At 42.1% G+C, this 26,801-nt stretch overlaps 1 protein-coding gene across 4 annotated transcripts; it reads right to left on the minus strand.

The window, feature by feature from the left end:
• Positions 1–10,347: 10,347 nt before the first annotated feature.
• Positions 10,348–14,891, minus strand: LOC310763748 (uncharacterized protein). Of its 4 annotated transcripts, none has more exons than XR_014548787.1 (4): positions 14,739–14,891; positions 13,545–13,826; positions 12,225–12,397; positions 10,348–10,406 (listed from the first exon to the last, which is right to left on the minus strand). XR_014548787.1 is itself a non-coding variant. In XM_083616394.1 (3 exons), the coding sequence occupies exons 1-3, from the start codon at positions 14,779–14,781 to the stop codon at positions 12,303–12,305; spliced, it is 420 nt and encodes a 139-aa protein (XP_083472520.1). In that variant the 5' UTR covers positions 14,782–14,891; the 3' UTR covers positions 11,882–12,302. The 4 variants fall into 4 exon arrangements, 2 of the variants coding, with proteins under 2 accessions (XP_083472520.1, XP_083472521.1); XR_014548788.1 differs by lacking the exon at positions 10,348–10,406 and adding an exon at positions 11,955–11,970; XM_083616394.1 differs by lacking the exon at positions 10,348–10,406 and having other exon boundaries at positions 11,882–12,397.
• Between the last annotated feature and the right edge of the window lie 11,910 nt (positions 14,892–26,801).

A 26,801-nucleotide genomic window follows, 5' to 3' on the forward strand; every position in this document is an offset into this window, starting at 1 on the left:
TTTCACCCTGAAAGTTCTGCTTCTCGTCACATAAGGGACTGGGTTTTTTTTTTTGGCTTTGCCTTTTTTTTTTAACAGCAACAAAAAAACATTAGTAACATAATAGCCTTGTGGATATCCAAGTCTCCAAAGGCAGGCGTAAGGAGGAAAGCAGGAATATTTCAGTTCAGTGCTGCTCACCCCATCTGATCAACCCCATGGGCTGGCAGGAACAGAGCAATATGGCTGGGTTGTCTCAGGCCAAATGGGCTTCAATGCTAATCTTCCTTCTGTTTCATCTTTTCCTGTTTTTTTCGCTGGGACACATCATTCTGTTGTACTTGAGGGTTCACACACTTCAGTGCGGCTGTTTTATTTCACTCCTCGCTCAGTGCAAAGTACAATGAAAGCCAGGAAAGAAGACTTGAGATCTGCACACTGTCAGTGGTACATAGTTCTGGCTGTTGTTTCCGTTTGATGCCTTCAGTTTTATCCAAGGATTATGCAGGATGGGAATAAAGGAAGATTTACATGCCTGAACATGGGTCAAATGACAGTCAGAAAACACATGTGTTCCAGCTTTTTCACCTGTGTGCTTTTCCTGGCAAGCATTCCTTGAAAAGTCTTCTAACCAACTGTGGCAGAAATTGCTGATAGGAGCTTTCTTCTTATACTTAGTTGAAATGGAGTACAGTTTTTGTTTATTTCTAAGGCCTTTGTTTTATTCTGGCATCAGTTTAGCCCATATCATCATATAGATCTATATTTAGAGATAATAACTTCCTAATGCTCCATCGCATTCTAGCATGATGAAGAAACAGAACCAGGATAAGGGTATGCAAATGAGGGGAGGGGCTATGCAGAAAATTACTGACTTGAGTTATCCAGGGGTTGGGAAGAAGGTTTGGAGCCCGATCCTAGCCATTTTTGCTCCGAACTAAAGGCACACTTAGTGGGTGGCGCCAGTGGCGTAGCGTGGGTTGTCAGCACCCGGGGCAAGGCAAGTAATTTGCGCCCCCTAACCCGTGGATTTGCGCCCCCTAACCCGTGGATTTGCGCCCCCTAACCCGTGGATTTGCCCTAACCCCAGATGTTGCACCCGGTGCGGCCGGCCCCCCCTGCACGCCCACGCTACGCCACTGGGTGGCGCTGTGGTCTAAACCACAGAGCCTAGGGCTTGCCAATCAGAAGGTTGGTGGTTTGAATCCCCACAACGGGGTGAGCTCCCGTTGCTTGGTCCCTGCTCCTGCCAACCTAGCAGTTCGAAAGCATGTCAAAGTGCAAATAGATAAATCGGTACCGCTCCAGAGGGAAGGTAAACGGTGTTTCTGTGCGCTGCTCTGGTTTGCCAGAAGTGGCTTAGTCATGCTGGCCACATGACCCGGAAGCTGTACTCTGGCTCCCTTGGCCAGTAAAGCGAGATGAGTGCTGTAACCCCAGAGTCGTCCGCGACTGGACCTAAAGGTCAGGGGTCCCTTTACCTTAAGGCACACTTGGACTCAGTGGAACCTGAATTAAAACTCAATTTTGCAAAATGTGCCAATTGGAACAAAGATCCAGCAATTCTTCCTGCAAAGTCACCTATCACATACTGTCAAATTTTGACTGCTACTGAATGTTGTCAGCTTTCAAATCTTATCTAATATTTGCTAATACTTGATATGTTGACCACTACATATCAGATGCTATCAAAATAATGCCAGTGATTGCATGCCAGCTGTCAGATACTGTCAATTGTTGAAAAACTTTCAGATGCAAGGGGAGGGGGAGATGTAGAATATCAAACATCCGTGCAAAAAAAATACTAGGAACACTATAGAATATTTACCATAAATATCTACAAAGGGAGAGGCCTGTCATAATGATAGGCATGTTCCAGTCTTGTATAACCATTTACTATTGATTTTTAGCTTGCTTTTCAGCCAAAATTAGGGCACAAAGCAACGTACAGGAAATAGTAATTTAAGTACCATAAAAAGGGAAATTTACATCTAAAAGTAAAGAACAGACCACAGCAGAAGATGAGAGGGATAGTCAAATTCAAGCAAAATATTCTCAGCAGAGAATCAAGAATGTCTTTCTAGAATGTCTTACTCCCCTTGAAGCAAGTTGGTGAGACTGAATAGCAGTTCCACAGAAAAGAGACCACAACAGAGAAGACCCTGTACCTAATCACAACCCACAACTGGGTTGTGATGTCAGAAGGGTGGTTGTGTGTCCTACTTTACGGAGGGCATTCCTCTTTTTGGTAATGTGTGTCCTCTTTTTTTGTCACTGTGTAACTGGCCAACGCAGATTGGCATCTGGGTGTGGTGGGTCCATATTGGAGGAGGTGCTGCTTCAGGTACACAGAGCCCAGATTATTCAGGGCGTTGATGTTCTATATGATGTCTGGTGAACATCTAGCTGGCAGCCAAAGTTAACTTTAAATCATTGGCTAGGGTCATGCAGAGAAAAATGAGGAATCAAATTAAAGTGCAGAGCACGTAGATCTTCCAAACACACAAACACAAGCACACACACACACACGGAGTGCTTTGCCAATTTGCTCCCTAAATCATAAAGACTTTGGATATAATATACAGTTTGAAGAATGGGAAAGGTTGTGGAATGAAAGGATAAAATTTACAGCCTGTAATGCTTTGAAAGAGAATATGATGAAAATGATGTATAGATGGTATATTACACCAGTGAAATTAGCTAAAATGTATAAGACAAATAATAAGTGTTGGAAATGTGAAAAAAAAGAAGGAACATTTTATCATATGTGGTGGGAATGTAAAAAAGTAAAGAATTTCTGGGAAATGATATATAATGAGATGAAAAAGATGTTGAAATATACATTCTTTAAAAAACCAGAAGCATTTTTACTTGGTATTATAGGTCAGGACATTAACAGGCAAGATGTTAAATTGTTTTTATATGCAACAACTGAGGCAAGGGTATTGTTAGCCCAGAAATGGAAACAAGAAGAAATTCCGACGAAAGAAGAATGGCAGACGAAATTAATGGACTATGCAGAATTGGACAAAATGACAGGAAGGATTCGAAACCTGCGGGACCAGAGATTTACAGAAGATTGGAAGAAGTATATGAATTATTTGAAGAGCAACTGTAATCAACAAATTACACTGGTAGGACTACAAGAAGTTTTCTAAGGAGAAATATAGGAAGTGTTACAAAGTAGAAAAAGATAGAGATATTGGTTATGAGTTTGAAATGTAATAGGGAAGATAAGAAATGCATACTGAGAGATTAGATTGGAAAATTTTCAGCCAGGGTTGATCAAAGTCAAAAATTTGAATAAGATGTAAAAGTATGTTTAATTACTGTTGAAAATGATTTGTTAAAAAAAACTAATAAAAATTATATTAAAAAAACAACAACAAATTAAAGTGCAGAGCACGTAGATCTTCCAAACACACAAACACAAACACACACACACACACGGAGTGCTTTGCCAGTTTGCTCCCTAAATCGTAAAGACAGAAGAAACAAAAATGGAAAATGCTGGGCATAATCTTTGAAAGCTATTGGCTCCGGGAGTTCTTGTGTCAGGTTGGTTGAAATGAGCCCTCGCTGGCCACTCACTCAGGAGCCTAGGTGTTATGGACTGTTTTATGAACGTTCCAGCAGTTCATATATTTTAAAATAAACTGTCGGTGTGCAAGGCCTGGGGACAAATAGAGCTGTCTATAGGAAAGGCTGCAAAGTAGGGTGTGTCTGCGCTTTCAGGATTCCCGTTCAGTTCAATGAAAGTTTTGCAGAAGACTTTCCACAACGATTACACCCAAGCGTATTTGCTGCTAGCCACTAATCCATATGAAGATCTATATATATATATATATATATATATATATATATATATATATATATGCTTTTCAGGTTTATACATCACAGTCATTTAACATTTCCAAATTTGACTTCCTTCCCCCTCTTTTTGTGGTTCCTTAAATTTATTTTTAGTATCTTCTGCATATCTAAATTGCTCATTTATTCATCTACTTTAAATATATACTCTTATGAAACTGCAGGTTATTATCCTGCCAATGTTCTTATCTATTTACAGTTTATCTCTAAACATTCAATAAACCATTTCCATTCTTTTATAAAATGTTTGTTGTCTTAATTTCTTATTCTTCTGGTAAGTTTTGCCATTTCTGCATATTCCATAACTTTTTGTATCCATTGTTCCTTTGTGGGACTTCTGCTTCTTTCCATTTTGGGGCAAGTAACATTCTTGCCGCTGTAGTCGCATACATGAAGAAGTTTCTATACAGTTTCGGTAGTTCTGCCCCTATAATTCCCCCAAAAAATCTTCTGGTTTTGTTTTGTTTTTACAAGTTATTTTAAACATCCTTTTCAATGAAGATTTATATTTAGTATAAATATTCAGAAACTGTCTCCCCACCCTTTTCTTCCACATTGTTGACATCTCTGAAACTAACAAGGAAAGATTTTTACTTATTTCTGTTTCCACAAGGAAACATAGTTCACATTTGGATCTGCAGAGTTGTGAAAACACTCCTCCTTCTATAGCCATTGACAAAAATCAGGAGTGCTTATTCAGATTATAGATGAATAATGTTAAGTTGTGGGCGAACATATCAGACGACACGGCGATTCTTCCAAAGCAGCTCTTTATTTGTAAGTTGGAGCAGAACTGAACTGAGGAGCTCAGTCAGCCTGCTTATATAGAGCTCCACTAGAATGCAACAGTAACCATTTTCTGTAACTAGCCAATCACTGAACGTCACTTTCGATCCTTCATTTGCATACAAACTATCCAATCACTGAACGTCACTTTCGATCCTTCATTTGCATAACTATCTACAGTATCCCCCTGCTGGCCCAGGGTGAGAACTTCAGTACATAACAAATAAGCTTTCCAAATTCCAGTAAAAAGTGAATGATTCAGATACAATTTTTGGTGAATAACTGCAGGAAAATGAAATATAGCTACGTCCTTCCTGAACACCCCAAAATCAAAAGAAACAATTTCCATATTTTTTTGGGGGGGGGCAATGTATACATTACCCAACAACAAACCTGGATTTGTCACCAAGTGCAGTCAAACCAAGTCAACCAAGGTTTAACTTTGCAATCAACCTTGCGCAACCCTACTATATCTGTCCTTGACAACTGCATCTGAGTGCCGCAAGTTGGTTACATTCTTTTGTCCTTTACATTTTAAAATGAACAAGTTCTAGGCTATGTCATATGTGCGGAGTTTTCATCTTCTTTTAAAACTGAGTACATGAGGGGGTTTTTTTGTTTTTTGTCTGATTTATAATTTGGAGCGCTGAAGGTTAACACTCCCGCAAACCCCTCAGTTATTGATAAGATTAAGATTTCCCGCCTCTTATTCATTAACCTAGACATCTAACGGTGGCTTTCATGGGCCTTTAAAAACCCTCTGACAAATGTTAATTGGGTTTAACCATGCTTGTGAAATAGGGCTGCATTTACAAATCAGCACGTGCTGAGGCAGTCAGGGGGCATTTTACAAACTGTTGATGTCCCTCAGGGAGATCTGTGCAGTTGAACTAAAACTTTGCTCCCAGAGATCCGCAAGCTGCCTACACCCCAAATAAATCTGCAGGTTATCAATAAAGAATTCTTTAATTGGCCCGAGTGTATTATTTATTCATGGGAAGATAAGTGAGCCTTAGATTCCCTCCTTTCCCAGAAGGTTAGGGGGCCTACACACAACTCACAAATCTTTCTGGATAATCCTTTACTTGAACCAGAAATTATATTATGCTTTTGTTCTTTCATGCCGAAAGCTGCCCAAGCGGGCTGTGATTTATGAAGCTGGAGTCCTGAGTCTCCCGCCAGACAGCCCACTTAGTCACAGTAATGGCTGTGAAACAGATCATGCATTCTGAGACAGGCTATAATTTGTGCTAAAGAAACTTGTCCATTTCAATTATAAAATTTAATTTGCAAGGCTCTATAAAAGGTTATGAAGTGGAGGGGGGGGAGGAGAAGAATCCAAGGAGCCAAACATTACGTTAGTGGCATGCGTGAGAGAACCACATGCATATTGTCTTGGCCACAGAGATTGGGGGTTGTGTACAGCATTTTCAGAGCCACCCCACTTCCCAACCTTACCACTATGGTGGCCCTGGTACTAAGTAATGGGAGAGGGGGAGCAGGGGTAAATTTGTCCATTCTGGATTCTCATTTTTTCAAGTATTAGGTTTCTGCGTCAATTTGCAATAAATAAATAAGTAAATAAATAAATAAATAAATAAATAAATATAAAAAGGCATCACAAAATTTTGTCAGCGTTCTCATGCACTTTTCTCCTAATACACACATTTTGTATGCAATTGGAGGAATGGCTGCTGGGAGGAGCGCAGAGAGAACAAATGCCTTGGTGCATTTGCAGCAGCACAACCGAATGCCTTCATCAGCCCTGGCTGCAACAAAACATGTCTCTCCTCTATCGGTCTCTACAGATACAGCAGGCGCTGTAATTCTCCAATGATTTGCCGTTACCCTGGAAGGCACATTTTTTCAATGTCTCCTGAGGCAGAAGGACGCCAACAATTTCTCTCCCCACAATGCCTTTGTATATGTTACTTGCACGAACATAAGCATTTCGATGCACTTTTGCAGTTGAAGAATTGCACTGCAAAATTTGGAGAAGTGCAAATCTTGAGGGATACTTGCGATTCAGTTTGTGCATTGTTCTGCAAAATGCAAATTCGATAGGTTCGCATTTAAATGGGAATGGAATCGGATTCCCCCCCATCCCCCGTCAGGGTGACTAGCCATGCTGTGGGTGGGGGAGTTTGATTGCTCCTTTAAAAGTGTAATCCCCAGGAGATCGTATAGGGCTGAAGAACGGGAAAGACTTAAAAAAACAAAAGTTCTTTGGGAAATAAGAAAAACTCAAATGGCGGGGCGTCGCTCAGGAGAGGAAATCTTCACAGTTCTTTTTGTTTCCCAAAGAACCATATACAATGGTACCTCGGTTCTCGAATGTAATTCATTCCAGAAGACCGTTCAACTTCCAAAATGTTTGAAAACAGAGGCGCAAAGGGCTGGCTACAAGTTGAACTGGAAAAATTGAAAAACACGCAGTGGAAGCCATTCGACTTCCGAGGCACGTTTGAAAATGGAAGCAACTACTTCTGGGTTTTCGGCATTCAAAAACCGAAACGTTCAGCTTCCGAGACACCCGAAAACTGAGGTACCACTGTAAATGCATGAGCAAAGAGCATGTTTCTTCTTCAGAGCCGGCCTGTCCTGAAGTGCTTGCCTGATATGGCGGAAACGTAAGAAACAGTGCTCTGCATATTTAAAAATAAATTTAAGGAACCGCAGAAAGAGGGGGAAGGAAGTCAAGTTTTGAAATGTTAAAATGACTGTAACATTAGTGAAATGTATAAACCTGAAAAGCATAAACAAAATAAAATAAGAAGAAGAAAAGAAGACCACTGCTTCTGCTGGCAGGGGCAAAAGGAAGAAGATTTGGTGTGCAGTCTTGTGGCTCGTATTCTCCGTTGCCAGGCAGAGAAGCCAAGCAGCAACACTTTACAGAACGCCCCGGTTCTGGCTGAGTTGGGTGAGAGCTGGGGCATTCCAGAGTGCCATGTTGCTACTTGGCTTCCTTGTCCCTGGGCGAAGAAGCTGAGTGGTAACATTTTGTGGAGCACCCCAGCTCTCACTGAGTCTGGCAAGAGTTGGGGCATTCTGACAGGGGCAGAGTGTGGGGCATAGTGGCAGGGCAGGGGCAGGAGACAGCAGTTCCTGCATCACCTCAGATGGTAAAAAGGGCTATCTAGTCCTTCTTTACTGCTCTGCCCGGCACCTCCTCAACCTTTTATGGATTAAAGCGACATGATTGGGAATCAATATTAAGTAGACTTGCTTCTGAGCAGCACTTTTTCAATGGCACAGATCCCTCTCTCATTCTACAGAACTTGCAGCAGGCATGAAAAGCCATTGACACTTGAGATGAATTGTTTCGTGTGGAATTACTGTCATTTAAACATCATGCTGCAAACCTTAGACTTCAGCTTTAATAATAAAAAATGACCATGTTCTTGAGCCGCCCTACGATGAAATATTTGCTACACTCTTTAAGATATATTTATGCAGTTGTCAGCTATGACTTTGCAGAAATTTACAGCCAAAACATTTCTGGAGATCCTTTGGAGTGCACCCAAAAGAAAGCTGGGCTTTGCCCTACTAAACATTTCTCCAAGGTTTGTGTCGTAGTTGTTTCCTCTCAATAATTTGTTTCCTCTCAATTGATGGAATTTTTAGTTGGTCTCTTCAATCAGCTCAGTCACATCAGCAGATCTCAGCCGGTCTTCCTTTTTTAGGAGATGGAAAAGATGGTAGCAGTGCAGAAAGGCAACCAATGCATGCTTGATTATAAATATTTGTGAAGTATTATTAATCTAAATGTTAACAACCAGAAATTATTCTTTGGATTCCTATTCTGGGAAAAGAACCTGCCAGAGACAACTCATTTTGGCCAGGAAAATATATAGTTTCACCTAGAACTCAGCGACATTAGTCAAGAAACAGCTTTTTGTATGCACTATGAAGGTGCAACAGCAGATGGCGCCAGAGAGCAAAAAAAAATTCTAAGTGATTTTCCATAGCGTTTTTTTCTTTTGTTATAACAGTTTAATTTCTCACTTATTTCTAGTGTTTTCCCCCCTGTGTGTAGATCCACCCCTATAGCCCAGCACTACAGCCTGAAGTGCATAACAAAAACCCAACCCCTTCAATCCATGAAAAGCTCTAGTTTCTGGAGACGTAAACAGATTGCATTGTATATATGGCTTTTGTGGGCCCTTACTGCCTAATGCCATCTCCCTGGGTGCTTCCAGATCACCAGTACATTGTGGCAGCAATTCAAACATGTAATGAAACTTTACGTTTGTATAGTTTAAGTGGATTAAGCCACTCTGTCACCCTGACACAACAAATCCATTTTTAAATGGGCTTTCTGCAGCTTGGAAACTGATAGGAAAATGAATGAACACTCCACAAGCAAATCAGGATGAATACAGAATGAAAGTCATATAACCATCCCATAAACAAACCAGAACAAATGCCCATCCACACCATGAAATGGAAGAACATTTATACTATTTCCAACTCCGAGTAGACTTGTTAAAATGTGTAAGTTTGAATCAGAAAAGTGCGGGAGATGTAATGAGGTTGAGGATACTTTATATCATATGTGGTGGACCTGTGAAAGGGTAGAAGAATATTGGGAAATGATATATAATGAATTGAAAAAAAAGTTTAAAAGTACCTTTCCAAAAAAATCCCAGAGTCCTTTTTGTGGGGGATAATTCAGAGGGGAACTCCAAGGCGTCAAAAAAGACTATTTATGTACGCTACTACTGCGGCCCATATTTTGTTAGCCCCAAAATGGAAAACTAGCGAGGTCCCAACCAAAGAAGAATGGCAACTTAAACTGATGGAATACGCGCAGCTTGCAGATTTAACATATAGAATAAGAGAACAAGAAGAATATACGTTTAAAGAAGATTGGAAAATGTTTACTGAATATATGGGTGAAAACTGTGTTCATTTAAAAACGCTGGTAGCATTAAGATAAATTCAACAGTGTAAATAAGTTTTGATGGATGTAACAATGGATTATTGAACGGTTTAGTTCATGTAAAATATGCAGGGATGTATGATATGCAAGATGAACCAAGGAAAGAGAAGAATGGAAGCCATTGACTTAAGGTAGTTTAAATGAATGTTTTGAAATGTAAATTAGAATATTTTATTGATTTTCCCCCAGGAATCCTGGGAACGATAGTTCACTCCTCACAAAACTACAATTCCCAGCACCCTTAACAGTTCAAGCAAAATAAATGTTTTCACAAGCTCCCGAGAAAAGAAACTCTCTAGGTGATCTCTCCTTGCTATATATTTATTATCTTGATTTCATTTCTATTCTACTAGAATATTCTAGATGAAAGCATTGCAGGGAGTTGGACTAGATCATGGGTAGGCAAACTAAGGCCCGGGGGCTGGATCTGGCCCAATTGCCTTCTAAATCCGGCCCGCAGACGGTCCGGGAATCAGCATGTTTTTACATGAGTAGAAAGTGTGCTTTTAATTAAAATGCATCTTTGGGTTATTTGTGGGGCATAGGAATTCGTCACCCCCCCAAAAAAAATAGTCCTGCCCACCACAAGGTCTGAGGGACAGTGGACCAGCCCCTGCTAAAAAAGTTTGCTGACTCCTGGACGAGATGTGGTCCATTCCAACTCCACATTTCTACGATTCTGTAAGTATTTGCAGCTTCCCACAGCATTTAGCATTTAAGAAGGCAAATGGGTTCCCAACATTTACATAGTTCATTTATTATCAGTTTTATTCACATTATATACAACCTGCTCTTCACTGTTCGCGCAGTCCCAGAGTGAGGAACAACACTAAAGTACAATAAAATGATGCTTCATTGAGAAACAGCTTTGGGTAAAAACAACAATAGACTAAACATTGTAAATGCAACCTCAGGCCTACCCAGCCAGAATATTAATCTCCAGACTATTTCACCCTGCTTGATGAATCAGATAGCGATGCCTAATCCCAGTTGTTAGCCCAACAGTAATACATTATCTGGTAATTATTGTGTAAATGAAATCGCTTTTCTCCAAATAAATGACTATTGTGTTTCAAATCCTGCATATTTCCCCATTTAAATCTTAATTAGATACATATGCAAATGTGGTCTACTGATTAATTAATCAACCAAATTTTCTTCGATTGGGTTGAAGCCAGACAAAGTTGATCCCTCCCAGCATGTAAAATCAAGGAACGAAAGAACCCCTGATCTGATGCTCATGTGACGTAATAAAGTCACTACCAGGTGACCAAACTGCATGTAAGGAATTTAGAGGATTTTGTTTGACTTCACCCTCTAGTGGTCAGAGCTGTCATTTCCACATTTAAAGGCTGGAGAGTGAAAACCGAAAATGGATGCATGTTCAGAATGCGTGAAACTTCTGCTGTGTTTTGGCAGGGCTATTTAGCCAGGAATTTTGCCTGGGGTGAAGCCACCAGAGGGTGCCATTGAGGCAATAATAATAATAATAATAATAATAATAATAATAATAATAATAATAATTTATTTATACCCTGCACATCTGGCTGGGTTTCCCCAGCCACCCTGAGCAGCTCCCAACAGAATATTAAAAACACAATAAAACATCAAACATTAAAAACTTCCATAAACAGGGTTGCCTTCAGATGTCATCTAAATGTCAGAAAGTTGTTTATTTCCTTCACTCTGCCCAGTATACCTGAAGGAAAGTTTAGTGGAAGTGTATAAACAACAATGGGCATTAGTAGAAATACGTTTCTGAGCACAATTCAAAGTGTTGGTGCTGACCTTTAAAGCCCTAAACAGCCTCGGTCCAGTATATCTGAAGGAGCGTCTCCACCCCCATCGTTCAACCCAGGCACTGAGGTCCAGCTCCAAGGGCCTTCTGGCAGTTCCCTCCCCTGCGAGAAGTGAAGCTACAGGGAACCAGGCAGAGGGCCTTCTCAGGAGTGGCGCCCGCCCTGTGAAATGCCCTCCCATCAGATGTCAAGGAAATAAGCAACTATCTGACTTTTAGAAGACATCTGAAGGCAATCATGCTTAAGGAAGTTTTTAATGTTTGATGTTTTATTGTGTTTTTAATATTCTGTTGGGAGCCACCCATAGTGCCTGGGGAAACCCATAATAATAATAATAATAATAATAATAATAATAATAATAATATCTTTATTGTCATTGCCCCCTCTCAGGGACAACGAAACCCAGCCAGATGGGCAGGGTATAAATAATGAATAATTCTTCCTCTTCTTCTTCTTCTTCTTCTTCTTCTTCTTCTTCTTCTTCTTCTTCTTCTTCCAGCAACAACCCAATGATGTAGGTTAGGCTCAAAGTTGGTGACTCATCAACAGACATTCTGTGAGCTTCATTGAAGTTTCGTCTCTCCAGAGTGTTTCCTTGGGAAAATAATAGCTTTATGCCTTTTACTTTTTCGCTTGCTCATATGCACATACTTTTGTGAGATTTCTGGTAATGCCAATCATAACATTTAATGTATCTTGAAAAGGAGTGCAGCACTGTAGAAATATGTGACTCCTTTCTTCCCCAGTATATTATTTCGCAAGGCACCTGACAGGTGGAAATTGATACAGAAGGGGGGGAAATGCATTGTTTGTGTTCACTGTTGTTTTAAAATTTCAAGCAGCCTTACCTTGGATTTAGTTGCAGCTGGTCACTTTGCTTTTGCTAATGATTGATGAGGTATCCTCATCAAAAACCTTCAAGTGAGTCATTGGAGCAGAAAGCACAAGTCCTTAGAAAATGCATTAAAAACAAAGCCAATGGAAATGGCATCAAGATTCTCCATTAACTGTCTTCTTAGACCTGGAGGGAGGGAAAGACAGGCTGAACACCAAGAATTTTCTAGTAAATAAACATATTTCTAGGGGGAAGTTTGAGGCAACTAAGAAAAATGAAATCACTCCTGCTACAAGAGTTAAACACAGCAAATCACAGAACAGAATGGTACTCGGGGAGCAAACAAGCTTGAAGTCCTTCAGGGGGTTAGCATTTTATTGAGAAAAGACAATGTGGTAGGCGCCAAAGGAAAGAACTGGATGCCATCAGTCTTCTGAGGCTCCTCGAGTAGCTTTTTCAAGAAAAAAAAAAGATCAATTAAATGCTGCTGCACATAAAAGACTTTCAACCCAGTTTCATTTGGTGCAAATCGTTGGAGCCAAACTTAGTCATGCACACGAATCGACCTATTGTCATCAATGGGTCTTAACTCAGTTGTGAGTTAAGCTCAAGTATCTTTGGTTTTAGTGGGCCTGCTCTACGTCCGTATGGCTAAGTCTGGATTCAGCCCAATCATTCCAGAACATCTCCACAATCGAGAGGAAGCGTTGAGTCCATTGAAATCAGGGCTGGATCTACACCGACCCATTTAACGTCATTTTCCCTTACTGGAACAATATTAGATATGCCATTTTTTACCTTCGTTTTTTCCCATCAAATGTTAGTAACACTCACCCACACTATTTCCCAAAACACTGTTTTTTTCTCTGCTGTTGGTCGCTGGTTGTTCTGCTCCACCTACTGGTATCACATTTTAATTCTTCCTTCCTCCCCTCCATGTTTCACCAATTAGCAGCATAAGATGATTAAAAAGTAAGTGATTAAAAAAGACAAGGTAATAATGCATCGTGAACATAAAAAGTAGGACGCCATGTGTCCATTTACATTATCAAAACCCTTCTCTAACCCTTCCTTAACTTAAAAATCATGAGGGAAGATCCATCCCGGGAGTGGAGAACCTCCTGATATTGCTGAACTACAGCTCACATCCTCACTGGCCACTGGCAATGCTTGCTGGGAGTTGTAGTTCAGCAACCTCTAGAAGACCAAAGGTTCCCCACATCTGATTTTAAAAAGCTGGGGCTGCAGGTAAACCTGCCCTAGGAGCTTCTGGTGAAACTCTTTGAGCACCATTTGATGCATTCTGCCTTGTTGGTATGATGAGGCTTCCTACCGGGGTGACCGGTCTCCCCGCAACTCCCTTCTTTGTCCAGAGCTGCATGGTTGGTAGTGCACACATTCCTTAATTGACACAGCGCTGCCTTGAGTCCTGGCAAGTTGTCAGCTGATGGTTGTGATGACCCTCTTTCAGACTCCTCTGTGCGTTTCTCTCTTTTCTCCATCCTGCCTCGCCCAAGTCTCCTCCTTCTCTGGGCCTTTGCTACCTCCTTTCCCGGACCTTCTTCTCCTCCCCTCTGCGGTGGCTGGTGAGATGATTCTCTGGCGCACTCTGCTGCTATTGAGGGGCAATTGAGGGAAGGGGAAATAAATTCATTCTTAGCAAGGTGGTAGAGGCAAAGGGGGACAGTTCCATCAGCACTGCAATAATGCTGGGTGACATGGAAGGCTGAGAATTCACACCAGTCAGGAAGCTATACAAAAAGTTTGTTATCTTTATTAAGCAAGAAAAGAACAGGAAAGACCTGACTCCATCCAGATTAAAATTAAGTCCAGTAACTAAAGTATATTATATTATATTATATTATATTATATTATATTATATTATATTATATTATATTATTATTATTTACTTATTTCATACAATTCATAGACCGCTTGATTGTAAAAAATACAACAAAAAAATTTCAAAGCGGTTTGCGAAAAATAAAACAGTAAAATCAAGAAAAATTTGCAACCCTGCTTTAAGATGATGATGATAATAATAATAATAATTTCTTTATTTATACCTCACCCATTCGGCTGGGTTTCCCCAGCCATTCAACAGATTAAAAACAGATTAAAAACAGAATAAACAGATTAAAAACAGAATAAAAATTCTGCTGCTATTGAGGAGTGGGGGGAATAAATTAATTCTTAGCAAGGTGGTAGAGGAAACGGGAGGCAGTTCCATCAGCAGTGCATGTGCCTGTAGTTGCCGACTGGTCCAGAGCAGATGTGGGCCCCATGATCGCCCCACAGTGGCAGTAGAATAGCATACCTTCCAACATTTCTTTCATGAATATAGGGATATCCTATTCCATACCCTCCAACACTTCTCACATGAAAATAGGGACATCCTAAGGGAAAATGGGACATCCTAGGATCAAATCAGAAACCAGGACGGCATGTGTAAACCTGGGACTCTCCCTGGAAAACAGAGACACTTGAAGGGTCTGGAATAAATCTTGCAGCAAATTGCCTTACCTACCTGCTACTCCTGCTTCTGCCTCAACTCCAGCAACTCTGACCATCTTTCCTCATGGTCCTGTTTCTTGTCCCCCTGCAAACTCTTCTCTCTTCCCTCAAAAACTTGGTCATGGGAGACCCTGTTGCTAAGCGCCTCCTCTGCCACTAAGTCTCTGTGACATCATCAGTGTGACATCCAACAGATGCTAGAAGCTTTGTGGCCACCACAAAACCCCATAGCACATTACAGTATTGATTTTGTTGGCAGCCCCAGTGCTTTAATCTCATGTAAATATTCATTAGCTAACAATAAATCCCTGGCTGAAGGGAACGGATTTGAATGAGGAGTTTAATGGGAACCATTAAAAGAAAATCTTTTTGAAGGGGATTCCACCAGTAAGTAAAACGCTGCGAAATGTAATAGCTCAACCTAAGGCTGGCCTTGGTTCAGCTGTAGTTAACTATAACAAAATATCATTCGCCTATTGTTTATGTGAAAAATTGCACAGAGATCCGTCTCTGTATCTCAACAGCGCACATGAACGGCTGTGAATAGGCCTCTACAAGACTGATTATGCTATTGATTACATGCTGCCATTTTGGAATCCTGAATGGATGAGTTTGAAGATAGAGTTAATAGATTTAAATGAAAAATGAACACTATCTTTCAGTGCCCTAAAAACATACTGCATTGTAATATACAGAAGAAGTTTTGTTCAAAGGAACAGTCGGAGGAATAGGAGAAGATTACTGCATAGTATTTCCTCCCCTCGAGGAAGATGATTCTTTGTTTAAAAATTTGGGTAATGTACTCTGTCCATTTCTGATCGCTGGTTTTGTCCAAATAAATAAGCCAGATTGATAGATCCATCAGATAAACAGGATGAAGTGCCCGATCTGTTTACTCCCTCCATATTCACATTACTTGTGATGTGGCATGTTCTTTTTCCATAACCCATGGGCCAAACTAGATATTACATTAAATGTGATTTTAACTAATTGACTAAAAACTGAGTTATATTTTAAAAAAATTAAAACTTGTCCAGTAGTACCTTAGAGACCAACTAAGTTTGTTCTTGGTATAAGCTTTCATGTGCATGCACACTTCTTCAGATACACTGAAACAGGTGTCACCAGACCCTTATATATAGTGGGAGGGTGGGGTGGTGTTTTTCTCAGGAGGATAGTAGGAGATGGGTGGTTGACTCAATGGGTATGGTAAACCTGTTGACGACTGTTAACGACTGCAGTTGTGTACACTTGAAAACATTGGCAGCATTAAGATAAATTCAACAGTGTAAATAAGTTTTGATGGATGGTAATAACGGAGCACTGGATAGTTTAGTTTATGTAAAATATGCAGGCATTTATGGTTTTTCAAAAGGCACCTGGGAAAGAGAAGAAGGGAAGTCATTGATATTTTAAGGATGTTTAAATGAGTATTCAAAATTGTAAAACAGAAAATTTAATAAAAATTATAAAAAAGAGTAGGGGGATGCCCACTAAAGTGCTCTGGGGTATGTTTTCCCCATAACCCACCGCAGCAGCTGTTTTGTTTTGTTTTTTGAAGTTTCAGGGACACGTGAAGGTCAGAGGAGTTAGGGGGAACTTTGTTGCATGAGCAGAAGGTTGTTCTGCTTACCCAATGACTCCTCTGGATTCAAGCCTGTTTTTTTCATCTACATCATAGTCCAGGAGGTACGAATCAGGAGAGTTCATTTTAAAACGTGCACAGATGAAACCTTTGGGCATCCCTCATTCCATAACCCTTCCATGAAGGTTCAGCTTTCATTTATGGGGAGAGAGGATGGAGAAAGAGAGATCCAGTCTTATTATTTATGGAACTATAAGGGGGCAATGTGTGATGTATGGAAGTGAGAGCTGGACCATAAAGAAGGCTGATTGCCAAAGAATTGATGCTTTTGAATTATGGTGCTGGAGGAGACTCTTGAGAGTCCCATGGACTGCAAGAAGATCAAACCTATCCATTCTGAAGGAAATCAGCCCTGAGTGCTCACTGGAAGGACAGATCCTGAAGCGGAGGCTCCAATACTTTGGCCACCTCATGAGAAGAGAAGACTCCCTGGAAAAGACCCTGATGTTGGGAAAGATGGAGGACACAAGGAGAAGGGGATGACCGAGGATGAAATGGTTGGACAGTGTTCTCGAAGCTACCAGCATGAGTTTGACCAAACTGCGGGGGGCAGTGGAAGACAGAAGTGCCTGGCGTGCTCTGGTCCATGGGGTTACGAAGAGTCGGACACGACTAAACGACTAAACAACAACAACAACAACAAAGGGGGAAATGTGCAACAGTTATCATTCTGGTCCAGTTGCTTCCAAATTCCAGCACTCTGCTCAGTGTGCAAAGGCACTAGAATCATGGCATTATTTTTCCTTCCATTTTAAAAATTGCATTAATTTTTTTATTTAAAAAATATAACTTCGGATTTGGCAGTTTAAGATTGATTTCAGACCAATTTCAGACCCTCTTCCCCACAGCATATCCTTAGCTCTGCCCTTTACAACATTCCTGGCTACAGGGCTGAGAAAATCTGGGATTGAGCATCCTTCATGGATAAATTAGACATATGAAACAATGACATGTTTTGTACTGGAGGGGGAAACATTTAGAAAAATCATGGACAATTAACACCTTGCATTGTAATTATGATTATTGCTGGCTGAGATAATGTTTTCCAAGGGGCCGCCCCCTCCCCCTTTGTGTCTCCCCGGCCTTCCATCTCTGTGCACAAATAACATTGAGGGTTTCCTCAGCTCTTTTATCTTCCACCTCCAATTCATTTCTGAGCAGCCACTTCAAAAGGCTCTTTGCCTGCTTATATCATAAACATCATTTTCTTTTGCCCTCAGGATACTATCAATCCAGGAAAGAGACACCAGCGCATTGTTGTCAGGGACACAGATGGCTGAAATGTATACATCTATTCCATTTTGTTGAGTAGTTTTAATGTGGGAGAAGGTAGCCCAGCCGAGAATAAGCTGCATGTAAATGAAAAGAGAGAAAGAGAGAGAGAGAAAACAGCCAACAAGGACTACTTCTATTATGAAGGAACAGGAAGCACCTGGCATTCAAAAGCAATAATCTTAAATTGCCAGGAGTTCCTGCCTTCAGTGAATTCGCTTGGGAAAGAAGGTGCATGTTAAACTACCCTTAAATAAATGAAGAGGTGAATCATAGGATTATAGCGCTGACCGTAGGTCATGCAGCCCTCTAGCCTTCAACCCAGGATCCATCTTTAACACAAATCTGCAACATGAGATTCATGTTTTAATTATTATTATTTTGTACTGCACATGCCTGTCTTTTCTCTTCGACACACCCACTCACTCCTTTCTTTCTTCTTCACCTTGCTATCTCTCTCGCGATCAGTCATTTTCCTTCTCCGAAAGGAATCCCCCAAAGAGGGGGATAACAACAACAACAACAACAACAATAATAATAATTTATTATTTATACCCCGCCCATCTGGCTGGGCTTCCCCAGCCACTCTGGGTGGCTTCCAAAAAAAATATTAAAATACTGTAATACATCAAACATTAAAAGCTTCCCTAAACAGGGCTGCCTTCAGATGTCTTCTAAAAGTCTGGTAGTTGTTGTTCTCTTTGACATCTGGTGGGAGGGCATTCCACAGGGCGGGTGCCACGACCGAGAAGGCCCTCTGCCTGGTTCCCTGTAACTTGGCTTCTCGCAGTGAGGGAACTGCCAGAAGGCCCTTGGCGCTGGACCTCAGTGTCCGGGCGGAACGATGTGGGTGGAGACGCTCCTTCAGGTATACTAGACCGAGGCCGTTTAGGGCTTTAAAGGTCAGCACCAACACTTTGAAAATAACGGGGGTGCTACAGCTGCGTAACCCACCCTCACTTGCGCCACATGCCACTCGTCACACCCTGCTGAGTTGACAACCGATTTTCAAGCAGTGTTCTCAGGAATGCCATGTGAGGGACGCTCTCTTGCCTCGGGGATTGAAAGGCAAAGCCCAGGAGAGGAACAACTTCCAGAGGGAGTAAGGAGGAGCTGAAACAGTACCAACGGTTAGGAAAGAGATGTCCAGTTTGCTAAGTTGGGTCACATCCTTGCATAAACAAACCCTGGGCTTCTCCCCTATGAGGAGATGAGTAATAATGGTGGACAAGCTCTCCCGAGAGACACCACTTGTCCACGGCTTCCAATCTTCCCTGAAATGCATTGGGCATACAGTCATGCATCCTACATGAGGCAGTGGTGCCTAACTGGCCACAGCTGGCTCTCCATGGGTCTGCCTAGTCTATGCCGCATGATCCACTGCAATGTGGTTGGACTCTTTTGCAGCCATGCAGGGGTTCCTTGGTTGATACCTTGGCTTGAGGGATGTGGGTGGCGCTGTGGTCTAAACCACTGAGCCTCTTGGGCTTGCCAATCGGAAGGTTGGCGGTTCGAATCCCCATGATGGGGTGAGCTCCCGTTGCTCTGTCCCAGCTCCTGCCAACCTAGCAGGTCAAAAGAACGCCAGTGCAAGTAGATAAATAGGTACCACTGCGGTGGGAAGGTAAATGGCATTTCCGTGCACTCTGGCTTCCATCACAGTGTCCCCCTGCACCAGAAGTGGTTTAGTCATGCTGGCCACATGACCCGGGAAGCTGTCTGTGCACAAACACAGGCCCCCTTGGCCTGAAAGCGAGATGAACACCACAACCCCATAGTCACCTTTGGCTGGACTTAACCGTCCATGAGTGCTTTACCTTTACCTTTTTAACTTGGCATGAAAAGGATTCTTTGAATGAGAAAAGCATGAAAAGCACTGATCTAGTCACATCCCCCTTTTCCCCAGGCAAATACTTAAATTTATTACAGAAATTTTAGGAAACCAACAATGTCAATGGTACCTGAATGTAAAGCTGATCTTGTTCTTCTAACTTATATTAGAACCTTACTAGAGCATTGGATTTGGACAAACTTCTACTACATCTTGCAGCGTTGAAGACAAGAAAACATTTGCTATAAACTATAAGAATACCCCTCTTTTAGCTTGTTTTTTATTTTCTACAAGTGCATTACTCTTGATGTTTTACCTGTTTTGTTAATTAGTGACAATTAAAGCAAAATTGTCCAAGTTTCTTAGAAGGAACGTCGGTATGTATATATGTAACTTGCCACAAGCTGTGAAAATAAAGGTTAAATAAAAGCAGTTCACAATTTTGTCTGCAGACCAGATAAACTGCCCCCTTACTTTTTGGTTGCTCCCCTCAAAAGGGTTTAGGCTGTCTTCAGACCTGACTCTCCCAGGTAGTTAGCAGGGAATGTTTTGGTGCTGATCTTTGAGAGAGCCTTTCAAAGTTTGTATGGAGTTCTTTTTCCTCATGAACAAAAACAACCACCACATTTAATAACTCAGCGCTGTGTTGTTAATACAATCAGTTTGTGGCTCAGTGTAAATGTCCAGTCCTCCTCAGCAATGCTCTGGACCAGCTGCTTTTCCTGTAGCGTATACGGATGTACGCTCTGAATTTCTTTCCTGTGCACCTTTCACTTCGCTCGTTCTCTACGTTTGTCCTTGTTGAATTTCATTTTATTGAGCTCAGCCCAGATGCTGCCCATGGCTTCTGGATCTTCCAACCAGGGTTTTAATTAACCGGAATGGTTGAGGAGAACGGAATGAACCTCACCGAATTCCAGCCCCCCCTTTTTTTGGCATATGCAATTTATGGGAAATCAAATGCTGCAAGGGAACTTGGTGCAACGTTCGGCTCAGGTGTTTGAGAATATCTCCAGAATCGCAGAGGAATGAATTAAAAGAAAAACACAAAAGCCAAAAATAGCATGTCTGTCATGTTGTACCAGCTGCATTTCCTACAGGAGGGCCATTTTAATCCCGTTCCCCATCCTGTGTGACAGGATCTTTGTTCTTTTTATAGCATCATTAACCTCCCCTAAATAGTTCCTCGCCGTCTTTGGTAACTCCAGCATACAAATGAAACGGAGGGGGGAAATCTACAGGAAAAGAGCCAGGAGAGACAGATAACAAAGACAAAAGAGGGACTGGGGGAAGGAGAGGAATGCCAAATGCTACAGATGCTGTATCCACCCCTAGCAATTCCACAGCGCCATTATTAAGGCCCCACAAAAAAAGATAGATACCAGGAGGCGAGCCAAACGATGCCGGTATAAAAATCCATCCTCCGTGTTGACTCACACACAGAAGAGCGAGGCGAGGAGGGAAATAAAACAAGCCAGCAAGACATTTGCTGTAAAGGGGAGAGAGAATCAACAGGCCGCCTCAAGGAATGATCAATGGAAAGCTAGGAGAAGAACCTTCAAGGGCAGGAATGGAGAAAGGAGAAATGCACATATACAGGTCTCAAGCCACAAGCTCAGCATCCCCCTCAGACACATTAAGCAAGGACGTAAAAAAGAAGGAAAGGGCGGGGGAAGGAGATTTGGGAAAGAAAGAGGAGGCAAAGGAATCCATGGAGCAAGTTGCTGGAGTCCGCTGTTGGAATTTATAGGACATCAGAGACACCATATTAAAGGTGCGGGGAGAGAAGGCAGAAGGGAGGAAACAAACCTACTCTTAGAGATAGCCCTTAAATTAGTTGTCTGGCAACGGGAGGAAGAGAAATGGCGAGGAAAGTGTTTGTGTGCCTGTGTGCCGGGAGGAGAACAGCACAATGGGAATGAATGCAATTCCTGCCAGGGTGCAAAGGCTTCTCCAGCGATGGAACAGATTGCACCTTTAGCTGGACATCCCCTCAGTTCAGCTTCATGATGAAGCGAGCGTTAATGGTTTTCTGGTGAAGTCCATTCCGTTGCTTTGCAAGACATGGCCGACTTTCCCAAGTGGGCGGAAGTTCCAGGGCAGACTTTGACAAAGACAATTTCATGAGGAGGCGACCAAGGGCCAAGCTAGATGTGGCATCGGCTCCATCTTTGTCTCTTTTCCTTAGGATTCTCTTTCGAAGGGGCCACAAGGGGACATCCAGATCATATTGCAGAAGGAAAGGATTTTTAACATTATCCCATGCTATTTCCCACTGAATGATGCCCCTCTGTCAAGCTGCCATTTACTGCAAATATCTGTTTCAGGAGGGTGGTTTTCAGTGCATGGGCAAAAACCCTGACCCCTCTGCCGTGCCTGTTGTTAGTTTTTTTTTGTTCTGTTCTTTCTTTCTTTCTTTCTTTCTTTCTTTCTTTCTTTCTTTCTTTGTTACATGCAAAAACTAAAGGGGAACCATTTAAAAGGGACAGGGAAAGAAAGGTTAAAAAGGTAAAGGGCCCCTGGACGGTTAAGTCCAGTCAAAGGCGACTATGGGGTTGCGATGTCATCTCGCTTTCAGGCTGAGGGAGCCGGCGTTTGTCCACAGACAGCTTTCCGGGTCATGTGGCCAGCATGACTAAGCCACTTCTGGCTCAACAAAACACTGTGACAGGTAAACGCCGTTTACTTTCCCGCCGCAGTGGTACCTGTTTATCTACTTACACTGGCGTGCTTTCGAACTGCTAGGTTGGCAGGAGCTGGGACAGAACAACAGGAAACCAAAGGGGAACTATTTAAAAGGGAAAGGGAAAGGGAAAGGGAAAGGGAAAGGGAAAGGGAAAGGGAAAGGGAAAGGGAATACTATCCTCAGCTACAATCTGAACTGGTTCTACTCAGAATTCTACCGTGTTAGCATACTGCCTTCCTTCTGCATAACCTGAAGAATAGCTCCATGTCCCTGCTTACAAAGAACAGAAGGCTGGCTCAATTTTTTGCCCCCTAATATTTAGTGTTGGCATTGAACATTACAAAGCCACTAAGTCACATTCTTGGTCCATGTGGCTCAGTATTGTCACCTCGGACTAACAGTGGCTCTCCAGAGTTTCAGACAGCCCTTCTGTTGGAAAGGAGAAGATCTTTCAGCTGAAATGAGTGGGGATTGAACCAGGAGCTTCCTTATCCACAGAGCAAAACCTCTGCCGCTGAACACACCGCTGTAAAAATATTGGCAGGATTTTGGTTCCCCCGTGATTTAAACTTGGATACTAGCTTCAACATCCACAGCACTGACCATTAAACACTGGCCATTAATGTAGGAGAATAATGGGTGACCAGCATTCATCTCCCCATTAAGCTCACTGGGTAACCGTGGGCCAGTCATGGCCTCAGGCAATTGTGAAGATAAAATGGGAAGAGGGAGAGCTGTGCCCCCTTTAGCTTCTTGGAGAAAAGGTGGGCTATAAATGTAAAAATAAAATAAATGAAAAGGATTTCCAGTGCCTTGTACAAATATTTTTAGTATTTATTTTTTTAAAATTCTGGTTCTAGAATGACAATTAACAACAATGCCGGAGTAGCAATTAGTCACTCTACTGTATGCAGAGTGACCATGTTAACCCTCCAGTTACACATTTGTACAGTGTTTGAAATTTAAAAGGCAAACTAAAATGGGAATGCAAGTAATGTGAACCATGGGGAACTGCTGGACTTAGGAGGCTGTAAGATACTAAACCCAGTTTCATGCCCATGGCAAAGGCAGACTTGCCTGAGATGCCCATTTATTACAAGACCATTAATAATCACAGCCAGGTGTACTTTTCTGACATTCAGTTGCCTTATGTTCAGAGTCACTCATTTAGCGTCACACATCTGCTGATCCGCTGCTATGCCCTAAATATCAATTTGGAGCCATGAGATCCAAAGCCTGTGGCAATTAGGCGTTACAGCTAGTGTGATTAATATTTTATTAATATGTATAGCATTTCACATTATTATTATTATTATTATTATTATTATTATTATTATTATTATTATTTTAAAAACTACCAAAAGTGCTTTATCAGAAAAGGGAGTGAGACAATAAGATTCTTATAAAAAGAAACTAGGATAAAACATTATAAAAGTATGCACGGAATAGGAAATTGTTTAAACGGTAGGCTGGCTGTTTGCCTTAATAAACACTGATGGTGAGGAGGAACTGTTAAAATGGAATTGGTCTCTTTTAATTACCTGACACCCCCCTATTAAAATTAATGGGAGACAAACAGCATTGGAGCTACAACTTTTAACAAATGTATTCAAACGTATTAACAGTGGCTATAAATTAATACTTTGCAGTCTTCTGCTGTTTCTTATTTAAGATTCACCACATTTCCTCAGTCTTCGCTGTGGTGCTTACGGACTACTGCCCAAATTACATCTTTTAAAGGTGTGCATCTTCAATGTACAGCCAAAAGTATACAGTGGTACCTCGGGTTACATATGCTTCAGGTTACATACGCTTCAGGTTACAGACTCCACTAACCCAGAAATAGTGCTTCAGGTTAAGAACTTTGCTTCAGGATGAGAACAGAAATCGTGCTCCGGCGGCGCAGCGGCAGCAGGAGGCCCCATTAGCTAAAGTGGTGCTTCAGGTTAAGAACAGTTTCAGGTTAAGTACGGACCTCCGGAACGAATTAAGTACTTAACCTGAGGTACCACTGTAAAGCATGGGGTTTTTTTAACAAAGTATTTTATGCTTATAAAAACATATGCCACATTCATTAGCCCATCACCAATCCCTGACGTGTCTAGATATTGATTTGCTCCTATATATACAACCCACCTTTTGCCCAAGGGGCTCAAGATGGTACGCATGGTTTTTTCCTCCCTGTTTTATCCCCTCAGCAACCCTGTGAGGCAGGTTAGGCTGAGAGGTGGTGACCAGCCCAAAGGTCATGACAGAGTGGGCTTAGTCCAACACTCTAACCATTGCATAACACTGTCTCTCCAAATGTATGATACGTTGGCATCCGTCTGTCTCGAGAGGCTATGGAGTGTGTCTCCAGGTGTCAGGGTCTGGGGAGAGGAGGAATGGTGAAGACCGCCTCCCCAGCCTGACCCTTCCAGAGAAGAAGAAGATGGTTCAGAATTACAACAGGGGTTTGAGGAAGGTCACAGCTCAGAGGCAGATGAGGGGGAAAGCTGGGAAATGATGGGAGAGGAGGAAGATGAAGCACCAGAGGGGGGACACAGTGTCTTTAGAAAGCATTCCAGGCCCCCCTCTCCCAGAGCCCGGCAAGCATTGAAAGTAGGAGAGCAAAGAGCTCAGAGGCAGAGGGCTATTCTCTGCAACCATAGTGATGACGCATGAAGGGAGAGAGAGAGGCATAGCTGTCAACTTACGGATTTGAAAATAAGGGATCAGCAGCCAAAATAAGGGATCAACAATTACTTTGATAAAATACATATTTTGTTGCGAGCAAATGGCTTTAGATACCTATTAGGTCCATAAATTACCATATAGCATATATTCAACACAAAAAAACAGCAACAATTTGTTGTTGACAAAGCACAGCTGGACATAGAAAGGGCCCCATTACCTTCAGTAGCTTATTTAAGGGACATCATCAATAAGGGACAGCAGCGGGACATGGCGCTGGGATAAGGGACTGTCCCGCCAAATAAGGGACGCTTGACAGCTATGGAGGGAGGGGGCAATGCCATTATTCCAAGAGGTGGCATTTCCAAGCCTCTCTCTGTGAAGATTGAATAAAAGGCAGTTGGGAAGAACTTTTCCTTGTCTTATCCATTCCTGGCAACCTGCCATGGGGGTCAGATCCTCTGCCACCTGACTCCAAGGTCTTAGCAGCACCGAAGTGACCTATGCGGGGGGGGGGGTGTATGAAGGTCCTAGGGTGCCCAGACTACAAGACCCTCCCCCCTCGACCTTGCTGATGTGGCCCAAATGAAAGCAGAACAATATGTTTGGCACCAACTCGGCTGCAGGAGTTGCCAGAAGGAGGCGTACAAGGCACCATCCAACTGTCTTAGGGACTCCAGATTTGTGGTGGGTTTGTCCCTTAGCCTTTTCTTCGCCTGAAGTTATCCCACAAGGCAGTGGAAGTTTAGGATCAAAGTTTTCTATCTCCTAGAGGGGCTGCTTTCCCCTCACTTCCCACTACAGTACAGTGGTACCTCAGGTTAAGTACTTAATTCGTTCCGGAGGTCCGTACTTAACCTGAAACTGTTCTTAACCTGAAGCACCACTTTAGCTAATGGGGCCTCCCGCTGCTGCCGCGCTGCCGGAGCACAATTTCTGTTCTCATCCTGAAGCACTATTTCCAGGTTAGCGGAGTCTGTAACCTGAAGCGTATGTAACCTGAAGCGTATGTAACCTGAGGTACCACTGTACATGCAATAAACCCGTTCTTGACCGTTGGCTCCTAGAAGCTGGCTCCTAGGCGAAACACAGTCGTACCTCGGTTTTTGAACATCTCCATTGACAAACATTTTGGTTTTTGAACGCCGTGAACACAGAAGGAAATGCTTCCATTTTCATACACGCCTAGGAAGTCGAACATGCCACGGGACTTCTGCTGAGTGCAACATCCTGAGGCCTAGCTGTCGGTTATTGAGTTTTCAGTTTTCGAACATTTCAGAACTCAAACGGTCTTCCAGAACGGATTACGTTCGGAAACCGAGGTACCACTGTATTTAAGCGTCTTGCGCCTACATTTTAAGAGTGCCAAACCCAGATTGGCAGCTTTTCTCCCTGCAACAGTGCGCCTCCATGCTTGTTTTTTCAATAAGCCCATTGGTCTTATCACAAAACCGAATTGCTGCTTAAATCTATAAAGTATCTGACTCTCACAACAAATCTATAAAGCATTCAACACACCCTCGCCTGATATTAGGTGGCATCGAGCAAACTGTGTCAAGGAAGCTGAAGTACAGAAAAGTACTTTACCTCTGTCTGAAGGGATGCTCAAAGTCACCTACAGTTTTACATGAAAAAAGGAAAATTTATTCTTTTGTTCTGTACGGCTTGATGGGAGAGAAAAGCACCATTTTACACCTTTGCCTCTTTGCCTTTCAGTAGAAATTACCAGGAGCCATAAAATGTTTCATCCATTTTTTCAAAACGAGATAGGGCTTTAGATCCAATAAATTTGCTGGCATAGGTCTTACTGTGTTGGCATTCTGGGGTGTGTGTGTGTGTGTGTGTGTGTGTGTGTGTGTGTGTGTGTGTGTAAAAAGGACAGTGTTTCCTTACAATTCAGGGGAAGTTCTTCTAACAAAAAACTGGAAACAGTGGTCTGAGGAAGGGATTGCAGATCTACGCAAACCCT

This window comes from Podarcis filfolensis, assembly GCF_964270895.1.
Source record: "Podarcis filfolensis genome assembly, chromosome: 5".
In the NCBI taxonomy this organism is placed as follows: domain Eukaryota; kingdom Metazoa; phylum Chordata; class Lepidosauria; order Squamata; family Lacertidae; genus Podarcis; species Podarcis filfolensis.